At 38.4% G+C, this 22,933-nt stretch overlaps 1 protein-coding gene across 3 annotated transcripts; it reads right to left on the bottom strand.

Moving 5' to 3' along the window:
* Nucleotides 1–11,613: 11,613 nt before the first annotated feature.
* MTNAP1 (mitochondrial nucleoid associated protein 1) lies at nt 11,614–22,763 on the bottom strand. Of its 3 annotated transcripts, XR_010067208.1 has the most exons (6): nt 22,626–22,763; nt 19,289–20,758; nt 16,689–16,796; nt 16,419–16,535; nt 15,581–15,758; nt 11,614–14,388 (listed from the first exon to the last, which is right to left on the bottom strand). XR_010067208.1 is itself a non-coding variant. In XM_063293431.1 (5 exons), the coding sequence occupies exons 1-5, from the start codon at nt 22,747–22,749 to the stop codon at nt 15,712–15,714; spliced, it is 1,431 nt and encodes a 476-aa protein (XP_063149501.1). In that variant the 5' UTR covers nt 22,750–22,763; the 3' UTR covers nt 15,528–15,711. The 3 variants fall into 3 exon arrangements, 2 of the variants coding, with proteins under 2 accessions (XP_063149501.1, XP_063149500.1); XM_063293431.1 differs by lacking the exon at nt 11,614–14,388 and having other exon boundaries at nt 15,528–15,758; nt 19,724–20,758; XM_063293430.1 differs by lacking the exon at nt 11,614–14,388 and having other exon boundaries at nt 15,528–15,758.
* Nucleotides 22,764–22,933: the final 170 nt, after the last annotated feature.

The raw sequence follows: 22,933 nt of genomic DNA on the forward strand, positions 1-22,933 counted from the left end.
ATTTTTTCACTAGTATACAATTCTGTTATGGCATTACATGAATGGATATATGCTCTTTTCAGCTGTATTTCTGCAAGCAGGTCATCTGAGATCAACAGAATTGTTCATTGGTTTTCAACTTTGTTAATTAACTGCAGTCCTCCTACTTCAAGTAATGTCTCTGTTGTGATGGTGGTCAAGCTTCTTTCAAGAAGTTAAGGACCTTGACTAGGCAGGATTTTACAAAACAAGTTTACAAGCATTTTGAATACTGTAACTATTTGAAAAAGACTTGCCAACCAGTAAAGCAATAGAGAAGGTAGTTTCCGTAATTTGTCCTTATCAGCTTCATACTACATTCAACCAAACTAGGAAAGAATGATTGGAGAAATAAGGATTGACAGAAGTAACCGCTACACACACAATTGTGCATCTCCTCAAATTCCCCAACAGCAAAATTCTTTCCTGTCTTTGGGGTGGGGGGGAGGCACCTGAGGTGAATCAAGGAGCTAAATAAAATTTGTTTCCATCTTTCATTCCAATTTGTTTGGCTCAATTCAAAAACAGGACCTTTGTCATCTAACTGCCATTTATGTATTTTTGGGGTTCTGATGTTTCTGAAGGAAGATGCACAAAACTGCGTCTGATTTTAGAAATCTTGCTTTGGCTTGGGAGACAAGATAGTCTGTTTCCCTGTCTCCCAATCTGTATATGTAAAAAGTTGGGGTTGGTAGAATACTGCAATTTCCAAACTCATTCTTGCCATCTTCACCCCAACATTTGCTTGCTACCCACATGGTTTTTCAAGTCAAAAAGCCAGGTCCTAACTCCTTTGGATTCTGGAAAACGATAGTCTAGGGTTTCCTATGTTACCCATGATTGCAGTATAAGAAAATAAAGGTTGATGCTACTTCCCTGTTCTACTTCCATCATTCAAAGGGTTCTGGCCCTTCTGGGAGCACCAGAATACATTAAAGAAATAAATAGGGCTGGTAGGGGAGAAGAAATGGCATGCAATTTTACCTTCCCCTAGTTCCTGCCTAAAGGCCATGCCAGCAGGGGAGTCTGAAAGTTTTAGGTGTCAGTGAAGGCTCTTCTATTGGCATTGTTGGTCACAAAAAAACACAGCTAGGAAACTTATGAGTAGTGGCAACAGGGACATTTATTAATGATTCTGGGTTCATGCATTACACTACATCATAATGTGTGTCTGGTTTTGTCTTAGCATGGTGTATTCTTTCAGCCCCAGTGAGCTACAAACTACCTCTTTATGGCTTACCATATGTCAACCAGGCCACAATGGTTATTTAACAAACAATAGCTAAAATAAACAGTGACTTGGGGATCTGAATGTCTGGGCTTCCCAAGCCAAATATGCTTCCTTTGAGAATTCTTGCAGTCTTCTCATACCTGGAGATGTGTCCATGGCTGACAGCAAAAAGAAGGAATTGTCAGGAAAAAGGTAGGTGAACACCAAAATCTCTCATCTTGTCATCTTCCAGTTCTCATTTGACATCACCAACTTGCTTTGATAGCTAAGTGGGTAAGTTACATGAGTTGCACTCTGGGATAAAGAGTCCAAAGAGAAAAGCCTCTGGAACAGAGTGTACTCTGCATCAAGTAATGTGATTATTTTAATTGCATTATTTAAGAGCCTTTATGTTTGACTACTACAACTGAAAATGCTACTTTTAATCAAAGTGGTTAGATTTTGAGTTTCTTGAGAGGAGTTCATGAAGCATGAAAAATATTTTAAAGTGATTAACAATATACTCCTAAGTGCACTGATAAGGGACTTCCTCTTGCCATAGAAGTTAACTGGCAGCGCAGCCTTCTCCTTTAAGTTAAACCGAACAACTTCCAGCTTATCTACTATCAAAATTTTGAAGTTTTGTAAAGCTTTTACTTTAGCCAGGCTGGACACACTGCCCTCAGCAGTCCTTTTTGGATGGTTTAAGGGTACTCCCACCTTCGTCTATGTCCATGTGGAGACGGTTCAATAGAAACCCTAAGCCATATGCTAATATATTGTTCCCTATATAAGGACTCTAGACAGAGCCTTATATATCCATTACTGAAGAAACTTCCAGGTAGGGAGAGTGACTTCTACCTAATGCTACTACTTTCAGATAAGGACTCGAAAATATCCTTCCAGGTTGCCCAGTTTTGTGCTACCATCTGCACAATACGTCGCACCACCATTACTTAGATTTGAAATTTTTAACATAGTATTTTATTTTAATTCATTTAGTATTTTTATTTTAAACAAATCTTGGATCATAGTATATTGATTGCTTTTGTTTTTATGTATATGTATTAATGTAAGATGGTTATGTATAATTTTATTGTGTCGGGCTGTGATAAACATGATTGATTGATTGACTCAGAACAACTATACCTAGATACATCTTTGGCACTTCCCTACCTGATTAGTACTTCTTAATTACAACAAACACATTGGGAAGCTAGCAAGCTTTGGTGCCAGCTTTATTTGCAAGAAAATTAAAACTCTGTGGGTTGCAGCCTGGTGCTTTCTTGGACATATACTCACCTGGAAAAAGAGGGAGGAAACTGCTTTCCGTCAGGAAGTTCTTCACTAATCACATCAATTTGTGATAAGCCATACTTAAGATGCTCTCTATTGTGAGAGCACCATGAACAGGCTCTGAACATTCCAAATGTGGCCACTGACTGGGAGAGAGAGACAGAGAAAGTTCATTGTTGCAAGGAAAACCCTAGGTCTCAATACCGTAAGATTTCAGACCTATAAGAAAAGTGTATACAAAAATACCTCCCTTACATTATTTTAAACTTAATACTGTTGGTTATCCAAAACATTGTAGTAAAAGAAGTACAATGTAAGTCTGTCTTAAAGGGTCTAGATTCCAGAAGGAACCTCCTAGGGAGGAGGAAGAATCCAAGATGGCGCATGACACCACATTAGTCAGACAGGAATGCTCAAATTATGTCATGACATGTGATAATAGTGGCCCTTGTCTCCCTTAATTTTCAGTTTGGTTTAATAGTCTCAAACTATTAAAGGCATGGTGACAGTCCACGCTGAAAATAAATTGTTCTTACATTCCAATTATTTTATGACTTCCTTGATAATTATGCCAAGTCATTACCAAAGCTTGCTGAAGTTAAACAACTTATATTTTGGTTATACTATTAATTGGAGTAAGTCTAATTTGTTGCCTTTGGGATCAACTATATCTATAGATTACTGTGCAAGATTAGGATTTACAATTTATACAGACTATAAAATATTAGGGTTTACATTTTTTGTGAGCTGTATCACAATATTTGAATCACCTTTGCCATACAGTATGTACAGATGTAATTTGATGGTTAACACTCCTATTAAGTCTTCAGGGTAAGATATCATAAAAATGAATATTGTATTGAGATTAATATATACTTTAAGAGGGATTCCAGTGTTAATACCCATTAGATATTTTACAGTTACATAATTTAAAAATTGATGGCAGACTATAATATATTTAGCTAAACTGCAGTTACCTTATGATAATGACAGCTTTAACCTATCAGATTTTCAACTATATTATTGGACTTTTATATTAGCCTATTTTGGGGGGCTGATTACTTTCCTCTTTGGGCCCATTTGGACAGCAAATATGGAATACTTTGACAACTTCACAAATTTTAGGGTATTCATTTGCTGTTTAGAAAGCTACTAGACATATTTACTTATTAATAGCCAGTAATTATATTTTGATCCTGAATCACAGGAGAAATTGATGTTGGGGTATAACTCAAATTTAAAAATAGTGGGGAAGATGTTCTTTAGGAATACTTGGGCTAAACAAAGGATTAATAGTTTAAATCAGTTGATTTCTTTTTAATGAGTTCGACCTCAGTTGTACAGTTACATATTGAGCTTGGCAATATATTTATTTATATTTCAAATTTAGTTACTGTCCAGACTCTGGGCGGTTTACAATAAATACAATATATGCAATTGAAATATGTATTAATCCAAAAATATCCCCCAGATACTTTAGGAGCCTCCAAGGTATCTGCAATTTTAGCATTCTTAAGAGATGCAATGCATGAATGGAAATCAATAATTCAGTTTTATAGGGTATTAAAAGATGACATGAAAGTATTAATTATATATTTGATCTGTGAAAGGAAGAATTGGAATATCCAGTCTGAAGAATCAATGGGTCCAGATGTTAAAAAATGAAATATTATTTGAAAAGGAAATTAATTCATCAGAAATATTATTTCAAGTTTACTGGGCACTGCAAAAATGTTTTAAAAGGGATAGATATTGGGTTTCTTACCTTGTTGGTATACAAAATTTGAAGGTTTGGTCTTGTCCATGCTTTGGTCTTGTCCAGACATAGCCTTGTGTTTTGTTTTGTTGTTTTGTTTTGTTTTTTTCAAACTAAAATATATGTCAATACAATTTTGGGAAGAAATGTTATAATTGAGAATCTCAATGTGATATTGGATTATATCCCTACAGCATGGAATTTGTCATCCTGTGAAGAGTTTTTGCTCTATCATGCCTTGGGGTACAGGAAAGAGGGTAATTTTATGTAACTGGAAAGACAGTAATTCTCCTGATTTTAAGGAATGGGACCAGGATATTTTGTTGCTATGTTGTGTCTATACCTACAAAGATCAGAATTGTGCAGGTACATTTTTTCCCTATGATACTCTGTGGACCTGAGAAGTTGAACTTTGAAGAAGCAAGATAGAAAGACTGATACTTGTGAACTTCAGAGTTGAAAAGACTCCTGAGAATACCATGAATAACCAAGAAAACAAATGGATTATTGAACAAATCAATTGAATTCTCACTAGAGGCATAAATGACTAGGCTCAGATTATATTTTGTACACATTATGTGAAGACCTAGCTCCTTTGAGAAGTCCCTAACGGTGGGGGGTAAAAAGGATTACCATCAGCATGATGGATGTAATTATAGCAATAATGGGTGCACTGTTGGAGGACTGAAGGGACAGGCTGGGGTCAAGCCCCCCTGGAAAAATCTATGAGGTCACTAGGAGTTGACAAGAACTAGATGGTGAAAGAGAGAGGGAGGGAGAGGGAGGGAGAGAGAGAGAGAGAGCTCACAGCTACCAAAATATTGCCATTCTTGTAATGTAATAAACTGGCCTTAAAAGGAGATTAAAATGTCCTGCTGAGCTCCATTTCACTCAGCACTTCCTTCTAGAGGACAGGCTCTGCATTTGAAAGGGATGTTGCAGAAAAAAAAATTGTCTCATGCAATATCTTTGTAGTGGGATAGAACTTGATGTGTTTTAAATACTCTGAGAGTGTGCATGCACAGACACACAGCACATTTTTTACAACATTCCCTGTTAATGGAGACCAGGCCACATAGTTTAAGAAGCTGTAAGAAATGTCTTGCATGGTTGCCTTGAGGCTTTGCCCTTCAAAACAAGTGGTAGCCACACATTTGTGTGAAAGAAAGAAACAGCTGGCCTTGGAAGAATAGGGAGCTATCTCTGTCTGCACTACAATGAAAATGCCCCATACTCTTGACATCTTTCAAAGCTCTTGTTCTCCAGAGACATAAGATTATGTCCTGTTCAGGACATAGCCCCTGGATGATTAGATCATATTTAATTGATCTATATAGCTACCACTCTAGACACCTAAGAAAATAGATAATAGAAAAAATTAAAAACACAGATTAAATAAGAACTGATATCACATTTCTTTCAATGAAAAGAGATGTGCATTTGAGTTGCATGAAGGATGGCTGTAACAGAAAATCTTCTTTTGGCAGGTATTTCGTCTTCAACTACTACTACAATTTGTACTGATATTGCTGTATTTTGTTAATATTTTTTTTTTAATTAAAAATAATTTATATCAGATTTAATATTGCATTGTTTTGTTAACATTAGTTATAACTTGATAATTCGGTAAACAAAAATGTAGACTCATCAGTTTTGAAAGATAAATCTTTAAAAACAAAAAATGAGAAGCCCCGCAAAATTAATGATACTAAATAGTCACATGAACTATTTGGAAGGGGTTCTTTGGAGTCTCTTGAGTAAATTTTCCCAGTAGCAAGAACATGATGCAATAAATTATGTCTTCATTACAACAGATGAGTGATCTACAGTCTCTCTCTCTCCCTCTCTCTGTCAAGCCAAGTATTCATTATCAACCCTTGAGCACCACCTCCATAAACTCCCTCCCATCTTCAAGACTGGCACCTGATCACCATCTACAGGTTAGAATAACTAACTGCAGGTAAGATGTTCATTCCAGCAATGTTAAGGCTTTGAACTGATGTATTTTTGCTGCTTCCATATTACTCCATTATCTCAGGCAATTTAGGACTTCCACTTAACAAATATAAAGATTTCCCTGCCATCTGCAGGCTGCCTTTTTCTACTGCAGAGTTCCATATGTCACTTGGCGTCACTCCAGGCAAACCACTGTTCTCATGGGAGAGGTGATTCTCCCCATGGGGAGGAGTAAGTGTAGAAGTTCATGCTTGACTAATGCCCTTAGACCTCCATGTCCTTAAAAGGATTCTGTTAGAATGTCAGTGTCCTGGGCTTCCAGTGGGAAATGGCGGACTGAGCAGCTGTTCCTGCAAGCTCCGTGGGCAGAGCTGTCATTGTGGCAGTTTTTTGGGGCACAGGCTGGCTTCTCCTGTAGCCCAGAGTGTTTTTCCAGGCAAGGAAAATGCTGGGAATTGACCCATTTGTACTCCGGACGGCAAGTTGCAGTCAGGAGACCGTGGACAGTGTGCACGATTGACCGGCAAGACTTCACGGGCAGGCTGGGATTTCATCTTTTCGTAGCCACTCTGCAGCCCTTAAAGGGACAGTAAGTCCTGCCTTCCCGTTTCTAAAACACCCAATTTATTTATTTATTTTTTAAGTTACGTACCCTAAGAGAAGCTTTCTACAGTAAGAAGAAGCGGAATCTCTTGGTGCCTATCATTATTTCTGGATTATATTTTTAAGTTTTGGCTTGTTTTTCCATTTAAAGTGTAACGAGGATTTAGAATACTTAATTGCCTTCCTGTTACTATTTTTGGTACTGAATTTGAAGGATGGAATATTTTCCTACATGTTGGGTTTGCTGTTTAAAATCTTCAGTTTTCTGTTCATTTTCTTTGGGATTTGTTTGCTAGTATACTTTCTCTTGCCAATTTTAGACGGAAGTGTTTTATTAACTCATTAACTCCTTTCTGTGTGAGTCAAGTCACTTGGGGGGGGGCACAATCTACTGTCTGAAGCATGGAAGATTTCAAAGAAGACTTTGCAGAGTTCTGTTGTGAGCTTAAGCAGATTTTTAAAGAACGTTTTTCAGAGGGTTGTCAAGCTATTCTGCAGAGTGTTCAGGACACTGGAGAAGAGATTGTTACTAAAGTGTGTCATCTGGCTGAAAACGTCATGAAGGTTTTGGAAAAGATGGGGATTTTTCTGTGAGATTAAAGTAATGCCAGGGGAAGATTATAGTTTGGTGCTGAGGGCGTTAAAGCGACAGTCTGAGTTTGTACAGGGAGTTGCTTTGATGGGGAGATGTTATGACTATCTAAATAAGTATTGTGGGAAAGAAGAGAATATGTTTTTTGTGGGAATTTTTTCCTTGCTGAGAAGTCTGAGTTCTTGAGGGTGGCAGTGGGGCTGTTTGATTTTTGTAGAAAAAATGCCTTATGTGTAATAGGGAGATGTGTAAATGCCCTGGTGTATTTCGGGGAGGAGTAAAAAATGAGTTTGTAACTGGATAATGAGGTTATTATGATTTCATTTTCTGAATGATTTGGACTAAGATTTACAAGATTTTTGATTTGTATGATTTAAAAATATTGATAAGACATAATATTTTATTTTGGTTCTTAATAGGGTTAAGTCTATTGTAGCATTATTAATTATAAAAACAGACAACTTACATGTTTTTATAATTTAATTTTTATTATAGTGGACAGAAATATATAAAATAGTGGTAGGAAGGAAATAATTAAATGGATGTTGTTTTAGCGGGGAGGGAAGTTGATTTAGAAATTTATATACTGTATATATACTTTCTTTTTTATATAAGGGGAAGGAGCAAGTGTATTAGTGATTTGTATGTGTCAATGGAAGGATGTATAGAAATAATGTGATCTTGGTTTGATAAAGAATAAGGGTTTGACTATGGAAATTGCTGTATATTCTTCCTGTTGAAAGTTGGACGTTATCTTTGTATCTAATCTTTAAAATTCTTTTTCTTTGTGTTTCACACTGTTTTACTTTTTCTTTTTGTAGTTTTTTATTTTTCTGTAGTTTTTATCTTTGTTTTAAACTTAATAAAATTCTTACAAAAAAAAAAACTTCAGTGTCCCAATCAATTGTTTATTGAGATTGTAGACCAGTACAAGGATGATGCTCTGTGAAAGTATACATAGTCTATCTTAAAACGATAGCAACCTAGAATAAAATAAAATGTTAAAATAAAGTTAAAATACATCTATAAAAACTACCTAACTAAACTCTATGGGCACAATCTAAGGTGCAGCCTATACTAGATAATATAGTCACTAATATTATGTTAAATATAAGATGTAAAATGTAAGTATCTAAAATTACAACTATGTTAATATATAAAAAATTAAATGAATTACTATTACTGTACATAAGGTACATTACAAAAATTAGCCCATCAGGGTCTGGCAAATCTTCATTGCTGCTGCACAAAATCTGGCTACCTGCGCTGTGACAATAGGCTTTTCCTCTATAAGCAGCATTTGAGTATAGTCTCAATCTGGGTGACCAAGATATTTACTAATCAGAGGTAAGATGAGTTTGGTTCGGAGATCTCTGTAAAAGACACAGTGAAGGAGGACATGGTCTGTAGTTTCCACCTCTCCGGAGTCACAAGGACAGAGCCTTAAGGCCAATGGTACTTTTTTATATTTGCCATCAAGTACCGCAGAGGGGAGAGCGTGGCACTGAACTAGAGAAAAGGCTTTCCAATGGCTGGGTGTTTCGAGCTGTGTGAGATAACTGGCAGCAGTGACGATACATTTATTAAACACTCGAGTCAGGAAGGTTAGAACCTTTCCTAGATCTGCTTGCCCAGTGTCCCATAATGATAGCAAACAATACTAGACCCAGAAAATTGAAGTAGCTTAAAACAAGCCTTGTATTACCTCAGATTTGCTTCAGCTGTATGTACATATATTTATATATACCTATACAGCCATACACATACAGCCTGCTCTTGGGAATGATGTTTCCCCTGAGATCCAGATAGCTCCTGTGGGAGTTTGCGCAGCACGTGCAGAGTGCTGGAAAGCGTTTGGCACGAGAGATCAGAAAGACACCAGGCATTTCAGCAAAAAAGTTGTATTCAAAGAAAAACAGAGAACATAAACAGTTTCTCATCCAGATCCCTGGATGGGTCAAAATCCTTAAATACAAAAAAGCATATTTACAAGTGCACGGACACACCCAAGTGTGCTGAGCAGAAAGAGAGGCTGCTGAGCTGAAACAGAAAACACTGGCAGCAAGTCCAGGCAAGTTCCCCAAGAATGCAAGCAGCTTTTTCTTATTTGGTCATTCAACACTTAACCTTTTCCACACCCCAACCTGATAACAATGAAGCCTGACCTTTTCACCCTGCCGACACTTAAGAAAGTATTCAAATACCATGGATACCTGGAGTCTTTGTGACTTGCTCCCAAGCAGAACAAGCAAATACCAACAGGTCCTAACCTGATACTGCTATGGAGGGTCTTAAAGACCAGGCTGTTCTCCCAGACTTTGGGTTAAGGTGGTGGGAGCCCCTTGCAATAGAACACACAGATGCAAGTTCTACAGGAACCAAATGCTTCCTCTTTTGCAAGTTTTGTTGATCTGTGTTTTTGTGTTGTTGGCCAGATTTGCCACCTTGTTCTTTATTTTGTCCTTATCCCATTAGCTTACCTTCTTTTTGAATTGTAATTTCAGTTCTTTGCCATATTGTGAGCCACCCACAATCATTCTGGAGTTGGGCAGTGTCTAAATCAAATAAATTAAATTCAGTGTATGTGCATGTCTATACACATGTACATTTAGAACAGACAGATGCAAGTTCTACAGAAGCCAAATGCTTGCTCTTTGTAGCAATCTGATCGGTTCCAACTGTGGAATTGAACGGGGTCTCAAGGACCCCCTTCCTACCCTCATATCCTTCCATTTATTTGCTGAAGTTTATATTACTACTCCAATCCAGAGTGCCTCTGAGTGGCTTACATTCTCTTCTTACTGTAAAAGCTTTCACACACTAAAACTGCAATAAAACGAGCAACAGTACAAAACAATAACGGGGGGAAAAAAAGAGACTACAACTGCTTGGAACAAAATATCAAAGCACAACCCAGGGTAGAAGTTTTATATTAGATTAGATTCTCTCCTAGGGCTTTCTTAGAAAGCCAGGTTTTAAAGGCTCTCTTAAAATATAACAGGGTAGGGTTAGTCTAATCTCAGGTAGTAAGCTTTTCCAAAGAAATGGAGTTCCAGTACAGAAGACTCAACACTTTTGGCTCTTTAGATGACAATCCCTAAGGGAAGAGACCTGGAGTGAGTTTACCTATTCAACCTTACTAGATGGGCCAACCCACCGGGAGTAGATGAGCATATAGATACCTAGGCCCTGAGTATTTTAGGGTAACAACCAGTAGCTTGAATTGCACCCAGAAGCAAACCACTAAATTATAATTGCAGGGCAAGCTGTCTCTCTCCACGTGCTGTTCTTATTGAGCACAATGAGACTGGAAGTTGTTTCAGATACTGAAAATCATTAAGTGAAGCAGAAGAGAATAGTATACACTGTGTGAAAGAACAGTGGTTTTTGGAATACAGGGTAAATTAATTCATATACCCACCCACCCACACAAAATAAAACCTGTGTGTTCCCTCAAAAGGTTCTGCAGCCAAAACAAGTAGCAACATTTAAAAATGTGCAGACTAGATGTAGACTAGACAATGTTTCTAATCAGCTGCTTTCTTCAGCACATTTCAAAATAAAAGAAACACAACGCCTTTACATAGATTCAGTTGACTTCAGCAAGCACAAGGAGCCCAGGAGCAGTATATCCTTCTCCTCTCCCGCTAAGGATACCCATTCAGCGTTGTACAGAGCCATGTGAGTAGGATCTGGCGAAAGACCAGTAGCAGCCACGTAACACTAAGCCAATATTTTAACCATGGCTCCATAGTGGCAGCCCCAGCTCTAAAATGCTTTCCAAGGCAAGGCAGCCTGGTGCCCATCTTGTTTTTTTCTTCAACATGCCAATATTTCTAGTATTTTCTACCACTTTCATCCCTATGGTAAAACTTTTGTAACTTGTGATTTTAGTATTTTATCAGTATGTTTTATGCTAGATCAGTGTTTGTCTACTGGATTACTACTGTGTTGAATTTTACTTGTTCATTGTGAGTTTAGTCATTTAGTTAATAGCATTTATTATTAACCGCCCAGAGTCCCCCTTTTGTGGGAAGATGGGCGGTGATATAAATTTGAATAATAAATAAATTTATATCTGCCCTGCTAAAGAGACACTGAGCGACTAACATCCAAACAAAAACTCATAAAAGTAACAGTAATAATAATACTGTAAAAACAAGATGAGACAAAAACAGATACAAGCTTTAGAAAGATGAATTTTTAGTAATGTTATTATTAAAGTTAACAGTAGAAAGTCTAAGATGTTGATTTTACAAAACAAGCATAAATAAGCTAACAGTTTTGCAGTTCTTTCTGTCTGATTGTCAGCCTGAAGATTGATCCAGGAAATGTATTTCTAGTTTGGTCTAGTGGTTAAGGCAACGGGCTAGAAACCAGGAGTCTGTGAGTTCTAGTCCCACCGTAGGCATGAAAGCCGGCTGGGTGACCTTGGGCCAGTCCCTCTCTCTCAGCCCAACTCACCTCACAGGGTTATTGTTGTGGGGAAAATAGGAGGAGGAAGGAGTATTAGGTATGTTCCCCACCTTGAGTTATTTATAAAAATAATAAGGGCGGGATAGAAAATTAAATTTAACAGCTGCATATGAAAACATTTAGCTGCTTCACGTTTATTTTAATTCCCTGATTTTAGGACACTCTATTGATTGGGTTTAATATTGTTATTATTACTACTTTCCTGTTCTGAGAGCATCATGGCTGCAAATTATGGAATCTGAAATTTAATAAATCTGAATATTAATACTTGGGGAAGGCTGTCCTAGAGGGCCTATACATGGACAGCCAACAAGGCACCAGATCATTAAGAAAAAGTGGGCCTGGGCTTCTGCCTGGCCCATCTCTTGTGCTTCACACTTTGACCCTCTGGAAGATGTAGGTGCTGAGCAGAGAGCCAAGATATTTGAAATCTATTCACAGTAATTTATTTATTTAATCAATAAAAGTAATTTATTTATTTAATCAATGCATAGAGCCACTCAAATGAAATGTCACTCAGGGCAACCTACATAAATAAAATAATAAAATTAAATAAAATTAAAAAAATAATATAATGAAATGAAATTAATAAGATATGGAATGAAATAAAATGAAATAAAATATGCTAGATGCAATGTAATTCAACCAAAAACTATTAAAACAAACAAACAAGCAGTCAAGATGAGCTCCCAACCACTGCCTAGGGGAAAAACCAAGTTTTGAGAGCCTTCCAAAAAGCAGGCAGGGTCGGATCCATCTGAATCCTGTAGTGGGGTGGGGGGAAATGCTATTCCATGTGGTAGGTGCAGAGACAGAGAAGGCCTGTCCTCTGGGTCCTGCCAGATGACACTGCTTAAGTGATGGGATTTGGCGCATACCCACACCCACTCTGAACTTCTTATAATAAAGGCCAAACAATTAACTGAGGGTGTGAGGTTTCCACAGCTAATTCTGAAGTGAAAAATAAATCCAGTCATTTGAGTACACAAGATCTCCTTTGGTTTAAATCAGTGCATCTCTCTCTCTCTCTCTACAGGCAAGGTTCTGCTCAAAGGACATTTGAGCCACTTAATGGTATGGATTTCTTTCTCAAGAAGTAGAATGCTGTATTATTAATGTGACTTCTTCTCTGCTGTAATACATCTTGAAAGCCATTACTGTAATGCTATTGATTATTTGAGGATATGTTTAACGTTGCACTGACTGAATCTATTTTTGCTTTTCTTGTGTTAGCAAAGCTCTAAGAAAAAAAACAGTTCACCTGCTCTGTCTTGTGCCATGATCAGCCCACCAACTTAAGTATGAAACTACTTATAACAGTGATAGGCAACCTCTGGGGCCCATTGGGAATTCTAAAAACATGTCACCTGTGTCCCCCTAACGGTTGCTAAGAGGGGCCTTCTTCATTCACAGACACTCACAATGGGTGTGGCAAGTCACAGAAAGCCACGAGATTGATTGAGATTGCTCTCCCTATTCTGGGTGTTCTGTGCCAGAATAAACTGCCTTTTTTCTGGACAGGTGGCCCTGCTTCCCAGTAGAACACTAGACTGCAGCCACTCCCCATACTGCATTTATATTTGAATAACCCCTACGGGGTTATTTAAAAACAAAGTGGATGCTAGTTGCTGCACTTTGCAATGGAGTGAGCCAGATTCACATATATTCTCACATCTTCCTTGCATGGGAGGCCTGACGTAAACAGCAAATTCTTCAAGATACCCCTGAGGCAGAATCAACCATCTTTCTGAGCTAACAGATGGCAGTGAAAGCACTACACCTGGAGGCTCTCCTGAGTTCCCTCTTCCCAGCCACACCTACCCTGAGCTGGTGCCCTGAGAGTAGTGATCCTTGCTTGGTGCAGGCCTTAACTCCCTGGCTATCTTGCCTAGTCATTTTCTTTCTCAATGAATCAGACACGGTGCCATTAGAAAAACCATCTGACCATATAAGGAGGCAGAGAGGCAACCAAATATCGTGACACAAAGGCTAAATTTTGTGACGAACACGCACTGTTTTGTGGTTAAGATGATCACTGGTGCTAATACTGATGCGCTGTGACAACCTAGTGGGAAGCAAGCAAGAGGCCTGATGGTAGGTGGTAATAAAATGCTGGAGGGCGCAATTGTGTGTGCAGCACAGCTTACCTTGTACCCTGTGTTACCTTCAAATACAGCGAAAAATGATGTTTTTTTCTGTTTCTGAAGATGGATTCTATGCTTCCCAAAATAAATTTGTCTCAAATCTTTATCTGAATACCGATTATCTGGGCTGAAATGAACCCATTTCAGCTGGGCTATCAGTTGCAATATGAACTGCTTTGGTTGTCTTGGAGACAAGACAGAATCCTCTGGAAGCATCTTCTTATTTAATATCTACAGGAAGCTGCTGGAAGAGGTCATCTGGACCCAAGTGTTCTCTCGTTCTTCAAGATTTAATACCAAGGAAGTGGCTGATATGTTGCCTGAGCAAAATAATAAGCTGAATTAAAGAACAAACTAAAATTAATTCCACAAAATGGCAATACTGATGGTTAGCTGAAAGTTTGGCTTGATACCCTTGATTTGACCTACTTTAGATAGGATGTGTGTTACCCCTAATGTGCAGATGAGAGAGTGCCTTGATTCAGTGTTGTGACTGGACTTTTAGGTGGTAGCAATGGTGAGGTCTGTATTTGCACAACAGCCACTCCTAAAAAGTCTGATTTGGCAACAAATATTTGCATTTTAGTTACATAATATTGAGACCATTGCAATACACTGTATATACAGCAGTACTTGAAAAGCACCTGGAAAGTTCAGTCTGTGGCAGCTAGATCAGCGCTTCCCAAATCTGGGTAAATTACGCAAAATTGGGTAAAAGTGGTTTTTCTTTGGGTAATGACACACGAACCCATTGCCCCATCACAACAGGGACATTTAAATTGACTTAAAGTGTTTTACCTACATTGGGTAAAAAGGACTTTCTGATAAGTGGTTTTGGATAATGAAAGAAAACGTTTGGGAAGCACTGAGTTGGATAAAACAGTGAAGATTGCTCTAATAGATAAAGACCTGCACTGGTTGGCAATTATTTTCTATGTGTAGTTCAAGAAGTTGGTTCCAGACTTCAAAGCTAAAGAGGGCTTACAGCCTGGCTATAAAAGGAACCACCTGCCTCACGATAAATGAACAAACAGTAACTGTCTTGTTGGATTCAGTTCAGTCTGCTTCGTCCCATTCAAGTCAGGACATCCACAACATGCCCAGTTAAGCTTCTGGTGTAATGAAGAGCTATGGCTCATCAGCATACTGATCGCACCTCACCCAAACCAATGGAGGATCTGTACTAGCAGTTTCATATAAATGTTTGACAGGGGAGGCCTTAAAAGACTCCCCTGGGATGACTTGTCTTCCCCCACTATGGTCCACTTAGACCATCTCCTGGACCCAGCCTGCTATGCTCCTCCATTCCCAGCACTTGCAGGACCCACGAGGGACCTGGGTTGAGCCCCCAGGTAGCAGAGGACATACTAGAGAGCACTGTCCCCACTAATTAGACTCCACAGGCCAAAAGGAATCTCAAGTAACACTGCAGATGGTGGAAAACAGACATCGGATTCTACCCATGAAAAGTCATGATTACAGAAATTTTGAGTTTATCAGCAAAAAATGTCTATGCCATGACAAATTACCTTTTCTAAAGTGTCAAGTTACTAGTCAAAATACTTTCATGTAGCTTCTGCAGCAAGACTGGTAATATTGACTTTACTGGACCGGATCCATGGCAAGCTCCATGATCGAGCAGCACAGACATGCCTTATATTTATACTGTTGCATCTTCATCAGGGTATTTCCGCCAACGATTAAATTCTTCAGAAGCAGTAGCAAAAAGAGAGTTATTATTATAATAATTATATGTATTGATGCACACATATCTACATCAATGTGACTTCCCTGCTGACTTACCCTAATATTCAAATGGATATAAATACCTAAAGTTTCAGTCCAGTGTTGGGAGTAAACTCCACGAAAACTCAAGGACTTACTTTCAAACAGACTAGCATAGCACTGCACTGTGAGATCATCATATAAGAACAGTTTACATATTTATGCACAATGGTCTGAAAAGGTTTTCTGAGAATTTGTTCTAATTGCTTTTTTGCATTTTCGGTGGGCGCATGGAAAACTCGTTAAAAGTTAGAAATCAGTAAACAATACACAGCATGTTAAGCTATAATGTGATTTGTTTGGGTTTGGCTTAGGAACCAATACTTGCAGTTTTTAAATTATGACTTGTGTTTTTTGTAAATGTAAATCTACCCAATGTGGCATACTCAACAAACTATAATTAGAACGAAAAATGGCTTTTAAAAATATTGTTATGTATTCAGCCAGTAACTAGATGGCTTGGAGTCAAATCCAACCACTAACAGATACAGGTTTAACCCATTCTCAGTCAAAGCCCACTAACCACCTGCATAACCCATTTCTAGGAGAAAGCCACACATGCAAAGGAAGAAACACTCTTACTAATGTGATCATGGCTCCAGGCATAGCTGAGGGTACACCAGCCCAGCAGCAGAAGAGAAATCCCAGGCAATCCATACTTTTTCACACTGATGTTCCTGTTGCAGTATCCATTCCAGGCTATTTAAGAAAAACAAGCAGTTTTATGGGGTTCAAGTGAAATCCTTCATCATTCACAGTAAAAACAACAGTTCAGCCATCTTCCCCTGCCAATCCATAGTTGCTATAACAAAACTTTCACCCATTTCAAAGCAGAGTGCAATTTGCTCTTACCTCTGAATGTTGCTCCAAGCATCCCCTGTGGAGACAAATCACGCAGGCCTAGCCAGGTGGACATATTCCAGAGTTTTACGTCCTTCAGATACTTTTCTGCCAGAGGAACTAGGAGACAGAAAAGCTAGATGTTTGCTTATATTACATGCAAGCCCCTTTTACATGTTTCCAAGGCTGAGCATAGCACTTACTTCCATTTCTTCTCAGGGAAACCAATGTAGTATTTCCTAGTGGAGTCTTTAGTGCTTCCCTCCAATGTAAACTATAATGTACATGGGAGTGGGTGGGTTTATTTTTGGCTCAGTTTAATATGAAGATGGATGGTCAGTGAATAGACTATGGTTTCAGGATTTAGGATTCATCCTGAATGTGTGTCAGTACACTGCATATGCCTCCTAGTTGGTAGGGGTGCAGGCAACAGTATGTTGGCTTGCAAGATAATCTCTGAATTAAAATATCCTACCTTGCATAGAACAGCATGAGCAAGCTTGGGGTAAAACGGATTAAATTGCACCTCTGTATAGGTATAATAAAAAGTTTAGTTTCACTCTAATTTGTCTCAAGCATGAAATGTCCCACCTAAAGTGCAAATCAGGCTGTTTGGGGCTTAGAACAGTGTTTTGGGCTTAAAAGAGCTCTATCTTAAGCTTCAAATACTTCCAGAATACAGATCATTTTGTGCTCAAAACAAGTTTGGAAAAGGGATATTTTATGAAGTTTTGCAATGAAAATGGTTCACAACTAAACGTCTTGCACACCTCTAAGCTTGTGGCACTCTAGCTGAAATATATAAAAACTGACCAATGTTACCCCAGTTCCCATTAGCAGGAAATGCTGTATGTGGCACTGGTGTGACTATGGCTGGCAACCTAGACTGCTCTCTCTCTTGCTAGAAAGTTTTGTGTGAAAGCCGTGATTGACCAAAGCTATGATGGACAGCTAAGTTAACAGCTATGGGTCCCCTTGTGGACTACAGCATATGGAAAAGTGTGACTTAGAAAAGAAGATGGATTAACAAAATGCAACTCATGAATTGGCATGTGGATATGGAGGAAGCAAGGGCGGTTTGCTTGGCACAGCATGAGTACATCAGGATGCTGCAGTTGTGGGTCAAAAGCAAGTATCTAAGGAGTATGAAAGGTCACCCTGATAATTAAATCCAGAAGACCTGACAGTAGCAAACTGCTAGCTGGAGCTAGCCTTGTAAGAGACCTGCACATACAGAAAGCAGGATGTCTAAACACAAAGTTTTCATGATGTTCTTTGCAGGGCAACTACACAGCAGAACATTTTGGCAGAAAAAAGTATGGTTTCCTCTTTCCTTGTAACATAACAGCTAGTTTGGAAAAAAAAAAACTAAGTTCACAAAAATATTTAATCCTGTAATTAAACCAAGATTATCTGGTCCTCAGTTTAGTTCATTACAATCCACCTAAAGTGGCTACTTCTAGAAGTCTGCTATGCCTGTGATTGTGTAGCTACATTGTACTTGGCCTTGGTTTGGCATGTTGTGATAACTCAAACAATGGTAGGTTGTTAATAAACCATGGATAAGCACGCTGTGGCCTAGCATAATGCATCAAACAGGGCAGAGTTTTGCAGTACCTTATGTAAATTCCAGGTGTATGAAATATTATCCTATCTATAGGATTTACTTTATTACTATACATTATTTCAATGTGCCTGTATGTTCCAGAAATGAGCAACAAGAAGAAAAAATGGATTCCCAGGATTCAATTTTCATCTCTTAATAGCAGGTATTTTGCACTAGGTGACAAAGGATATACTCTGAAGCCCAGCATTATATATTAACCATAATAGAACATCTCAAAACATTTTCAAGGACTTTTATACAGATTATACAGGCAGCTTGATTACATCTCAAAAGTGAGTGAGAATGTTTTTATGCAGGCAGTTATTCTGCTATATATAAGATAAAAATGTGAGAACAGACTTTATATTTGTATTATACATCCATCTGTTCAACAGCCATTCCATCTCTCAAGGAAGGGGCTTAGAACATCCAACATTTTCAGCCTCTTAAGTAAACCTCAGTTCAAAGGGGTTCTGCAGATCATAGTTAGTCATGGTAACTTCAATTTGTAAAAAGTCATATATATTATGTAGTATATACTCTTTTATTCTAGGTTCCTTAGAAAAATTATGCAATTTCAAAGAAGGTCCTAGTCTGCATTTGCACAACAAATTCAGAATGAACTTCCTCCTTTAATTAGACACATTTTGAGCTAAAAAATGGGAAAACATTTATTAAATGTGACAAAGAACCAGGTTAATGGCTTCCCAGGACTATCAGTTAGCAATCTGAGGACTGATAAAAATGAGGATTGTGCAAGGAATGTTTTAAGCAGCATAGGCAGCTATATCCTAATAGATCTAAAGATTATTATATACAGGTCTTAGAGTAAGGAATTTAGGCTGACAGATTGAAACCAAATACAATGTCTCAGAGATCTTAGTGATTCTGTCAAACAGTAATTTATACTATGCACATAAACCATACATGAATTAATATCCACTTTAACCAATCTACTGGGCAGCTATATTCCCTTTTAGAATTCTGTATGATTAAAAACTTTTACCTTTGTGAGTGTCACAAGGTAGAATGTGAGCTTCTGGTATTGTGGTATCCCACCGTGGTTCTCTCTCTAAAAATAAGCCCAGCCTGTGATAATTGGGATACAGTTCCGAGAACCACTCCAATCCCAATGAAGATAGTTGTATGCCTTGTTCTGGAGATGTACACCAATGGGAAGTAGTCATTTCTAAATCTTGGAGTGAGGGTTTTCTTAAACCCATCACTGAGTTTTTACCTTCTTTTGTCACAGTAGTCCTTGAGCATAAATCAGTATTTTTCTCCAAACCACTTAAGCAATTATTAGATGTTTTATCATCTCTCATTTCTCTGAGAGCTTCTGTGAATGTGGGATACACATTGGGCTTAGGATCTGGATAAACAAGATGTTCCTTAGGATAATCCTCTGCTTTGACAAATAAAGAATTTGCATCTAACTTACTTTTAAACAAGTGAACTGGACCTCTGGAAACCCTTCTACAGCTGTCTATAACATGGTCCTCTGATGTGCATGCTTTAATTGTGGTCTTGTTATTTCCTGTCTCTCCATTCCCAACATTTCCTGTAAGTTCAAGTTCTAAAATGCTCTTCTTGTCTACACTGTCCGTAACAATTTGTTGCCTGTTGGCCAAGGCAATCTCTGCTCCTGACAATGATTTCAGAGGCCATTGTCCTGTCTCACTGTTATCAAGGATAGCTTCATTTAATGGGCTATTATGAACAGAGGATTCACATCTGTTTTCTAATGCTCTCACATGATCATGAGTTGTAGTGATTTGTTCTATTTTATCACCAAGTCTTTGATGAATTGGTTGAAGACTCTCGATGATATAATCAGTTGAAAGGGACACATTCTGCTCTACAGGTGACTCTATGTTTTGTTTCTGCTTTGCACAGGGTTTCTGATGTGATTCTGAAGTGGCTTTTCCACTCCGTATCAGTGATTCTAAACTAAGACCAGATACAATCTCTTCTTTAGCTAAAGAGGCTCCTCTGGTTTTTTGGACTGTGGATAACTTCTTTGGAAGTTTTATTTTTGGAAACAGCTTCTTATCTACCAGTGCTGGAAGCTCTTCTGAAGTTCTTTGTTTATTCTCACTTGTTTGGGAAGACTTTTCACTAGCACTTTTAATTTGCTTTTCTATATCTTTATCTGCAGGCAAACTGATGCTTACTACTGTTCCAGCTACTCCAATGTTTTTTCTTCTTTCTTTTTTTCTGACCAAGTCAGTTTTACTCTTTTTGCTTTCTTCTTTGGGAATAGTTTCTAAGCTTTTGAGCTGCCATTTCTTTTTCTCAGCATTTAGCAATTCAGATGTAACAGAATCACAGACTTTTCTGAGGAGAGGCAGAGCTGCTCTTGAATCTTCACTACCCGCCATCTTACAGTGAGGCAGATGAGACTTTAGACGTTTAAACTGCTTTTTGCAGTAGGGACATATTTCTATTTGCGGTGAGTTGCCAGTCATTGTTCTGCCTGAAAAAGAACATGAAACCAGACATTGGAAGAACAGGTAGAGTAAGAAAAACTTGCCTATATGAAACTTGGGAAAGAGTTTAATACTAATTGGAATTTGTACCAAGAGCACAGTATGGATGAATGACAGGTTCACATGGCTGAATTCACAGTGCGGTACAGCCAAGTGAGATGCATTAAACAACACCACAGGACTGAAACAAGACTGTCTTTTAAAAAAATTGGCAGGATCTTATAGCCCTTCATTTGGTGTGATAATGAGTAATTCAGCAGGTTAAGCCTTTACCAGAAGAAAGTAGTAGTGGCAAGGTAACTTTTTTTTTAATGTAAGGCACCTCACTTGCATATAAAAGCAGAAAGTATGTAGTTTTCAATGAACAGAATGCTACAATCTAACTACATAAACAGTTTAACTCTTGTTCCTAGGCTCCTTAGAAAACACATGCAGCTGCTTAAGATAGCAGTTTCATTTCCCAGAAACATTATTTACAGTCTTCTCAAGAAAATCAGTACATACTACATCAAGGATCATTAAAAAATAAGAGAGAAGCCTCCCATCCCACTGTTCCTTTTACTATGAATAAGGTTTAATCTCGCAGTTCCAAAAACTGGTAGCAGTGATTTGCATGTTTTTTTCTCACTTCAGCTGTTGAATCCATTGTTAAAAAATAACTGAAAGTGAAAGTGAAGAAAAAGCAGACTCTTCTAATAACTGCTGGTCACTGGTACAGTTCCTTTATCATGTGACTTTTTGAAAACTGTTGCACACTACAGAAGTGATGTGGTTCTTGGTTACATAAAATTGGGGGACTTTTTGCCTTACAGATTTTCAAATATGGGATCTTTATTCTATAGCACACTGGATCAGAAAGATTTATTTTAAAAAAGAAAAATGAATATAGAATCCATTTTAACTAATATAGTTAAAACATTCCTTTGTTTAACACAATTTCATGGTTATTTTAAAAAGCATGTTTACAAGCTTAGAACTTCTTATGTGATTAAAAAATTAAAACTGTCCTACAAGACAGTTGAGAAGAAACAGGGTCCAATTTGAAAGCCACACTGCAGGAGGATAAAAATCTCACAGTATAGCCCTCTGAACATGTCTTTCAGACCAAAACTATCTTAAGTCAACTCTGCAACATGGTCTAATGTTAATATTCCCATGTTATATGACTGGCAGGACTGAAAGTACAAAATTTATATTTGTGATACTGTATAATATACTTACTAATAGCTCCATACTGCAGACCAGAATGGGAACTACAACCATCTTCCTGTTAAGGTTCCAGATGAAGAGTGAGGGCCAGTTGGTGTCATGATTAAGGTACTGGCCTAGAAACCAGGAGACTGTGAGTTCTAGGTCTCCCTTAAGCATGTAAGATAGCCAGGTGACTCTGGGCCAGTCACTCTCTCTCAGCCCAACCTACCTCACAGGGTTGTTGTGGGGGGAAAAGGAGGCAGGAGTATTGGGTATGTTTGCCGCCTTGAGTTATATATTTTAAAAAGTGGGAATAATAATACGGCTTAAATCAGCAATCCCCCAATAAAAGCTTCTATGATCCAGTCTCTACTGGAAAGATTCAGCTACATCGACGCTAAAAAGATGCAGACAGACAACAGAACAATTTCACAACTAGACAAGCTTTTTTAAAATAAATTCATCCACTACGATTAATTCTTAATCGCCACACCAAAAGGCAGCAATCAAGTGGGGGTGGGGACTTCCTCCAGGTCGGAGCTCTGGCTTGAAGCTGGTGGCTTAGCCAGAGTGAGTCTAGGCCCGTTTACTCGGAAATAACCCCGAACCGCGTTCCATCACTTTCCTTCGGAGGCAACCTCGTTTAATCCCACATACACCTACCCAGAAGTTGGGTTTCCTGCTGGGAATAAGACTCCTCTAAGTCAGCCGCAAGCGAAACAGATTTACCCGGGAGGAAACCGCACTGAAGTCGAACGCACACATACAACTCTAACCTGCACGGCATTCGTCAAACCACCCGCTCGCGAATCCGGCGGCGAAAACGGCGGACGCGCCTCCGGCGGAATTAAACCTTTGACCTTAATTTACGAACAAAGACAGAGGCAAGTTTGATGAAAGCGCATGCGCCATGCGCGTCAGCAGTCGCCTTATGTACATGCGCCCTAGAGGCACGGCTTCAGGGCCGCCTG

The sequence above is a fragment of the Candoia aspera genome, chromosome 2 (assembly GCF_035149785.1).
Source record: "Candoia aspera isolate rCanAsp1 chromosome 2, rCanAsp1.hap2, whole genome shotgun sequence".
Taxonomy (NCBI): domain Eukaryota; kingdom Metazoa; phylum Chordata; class Lepidosauria; order Squamata; family Boidae; genus Candoia; species Candoia aspera.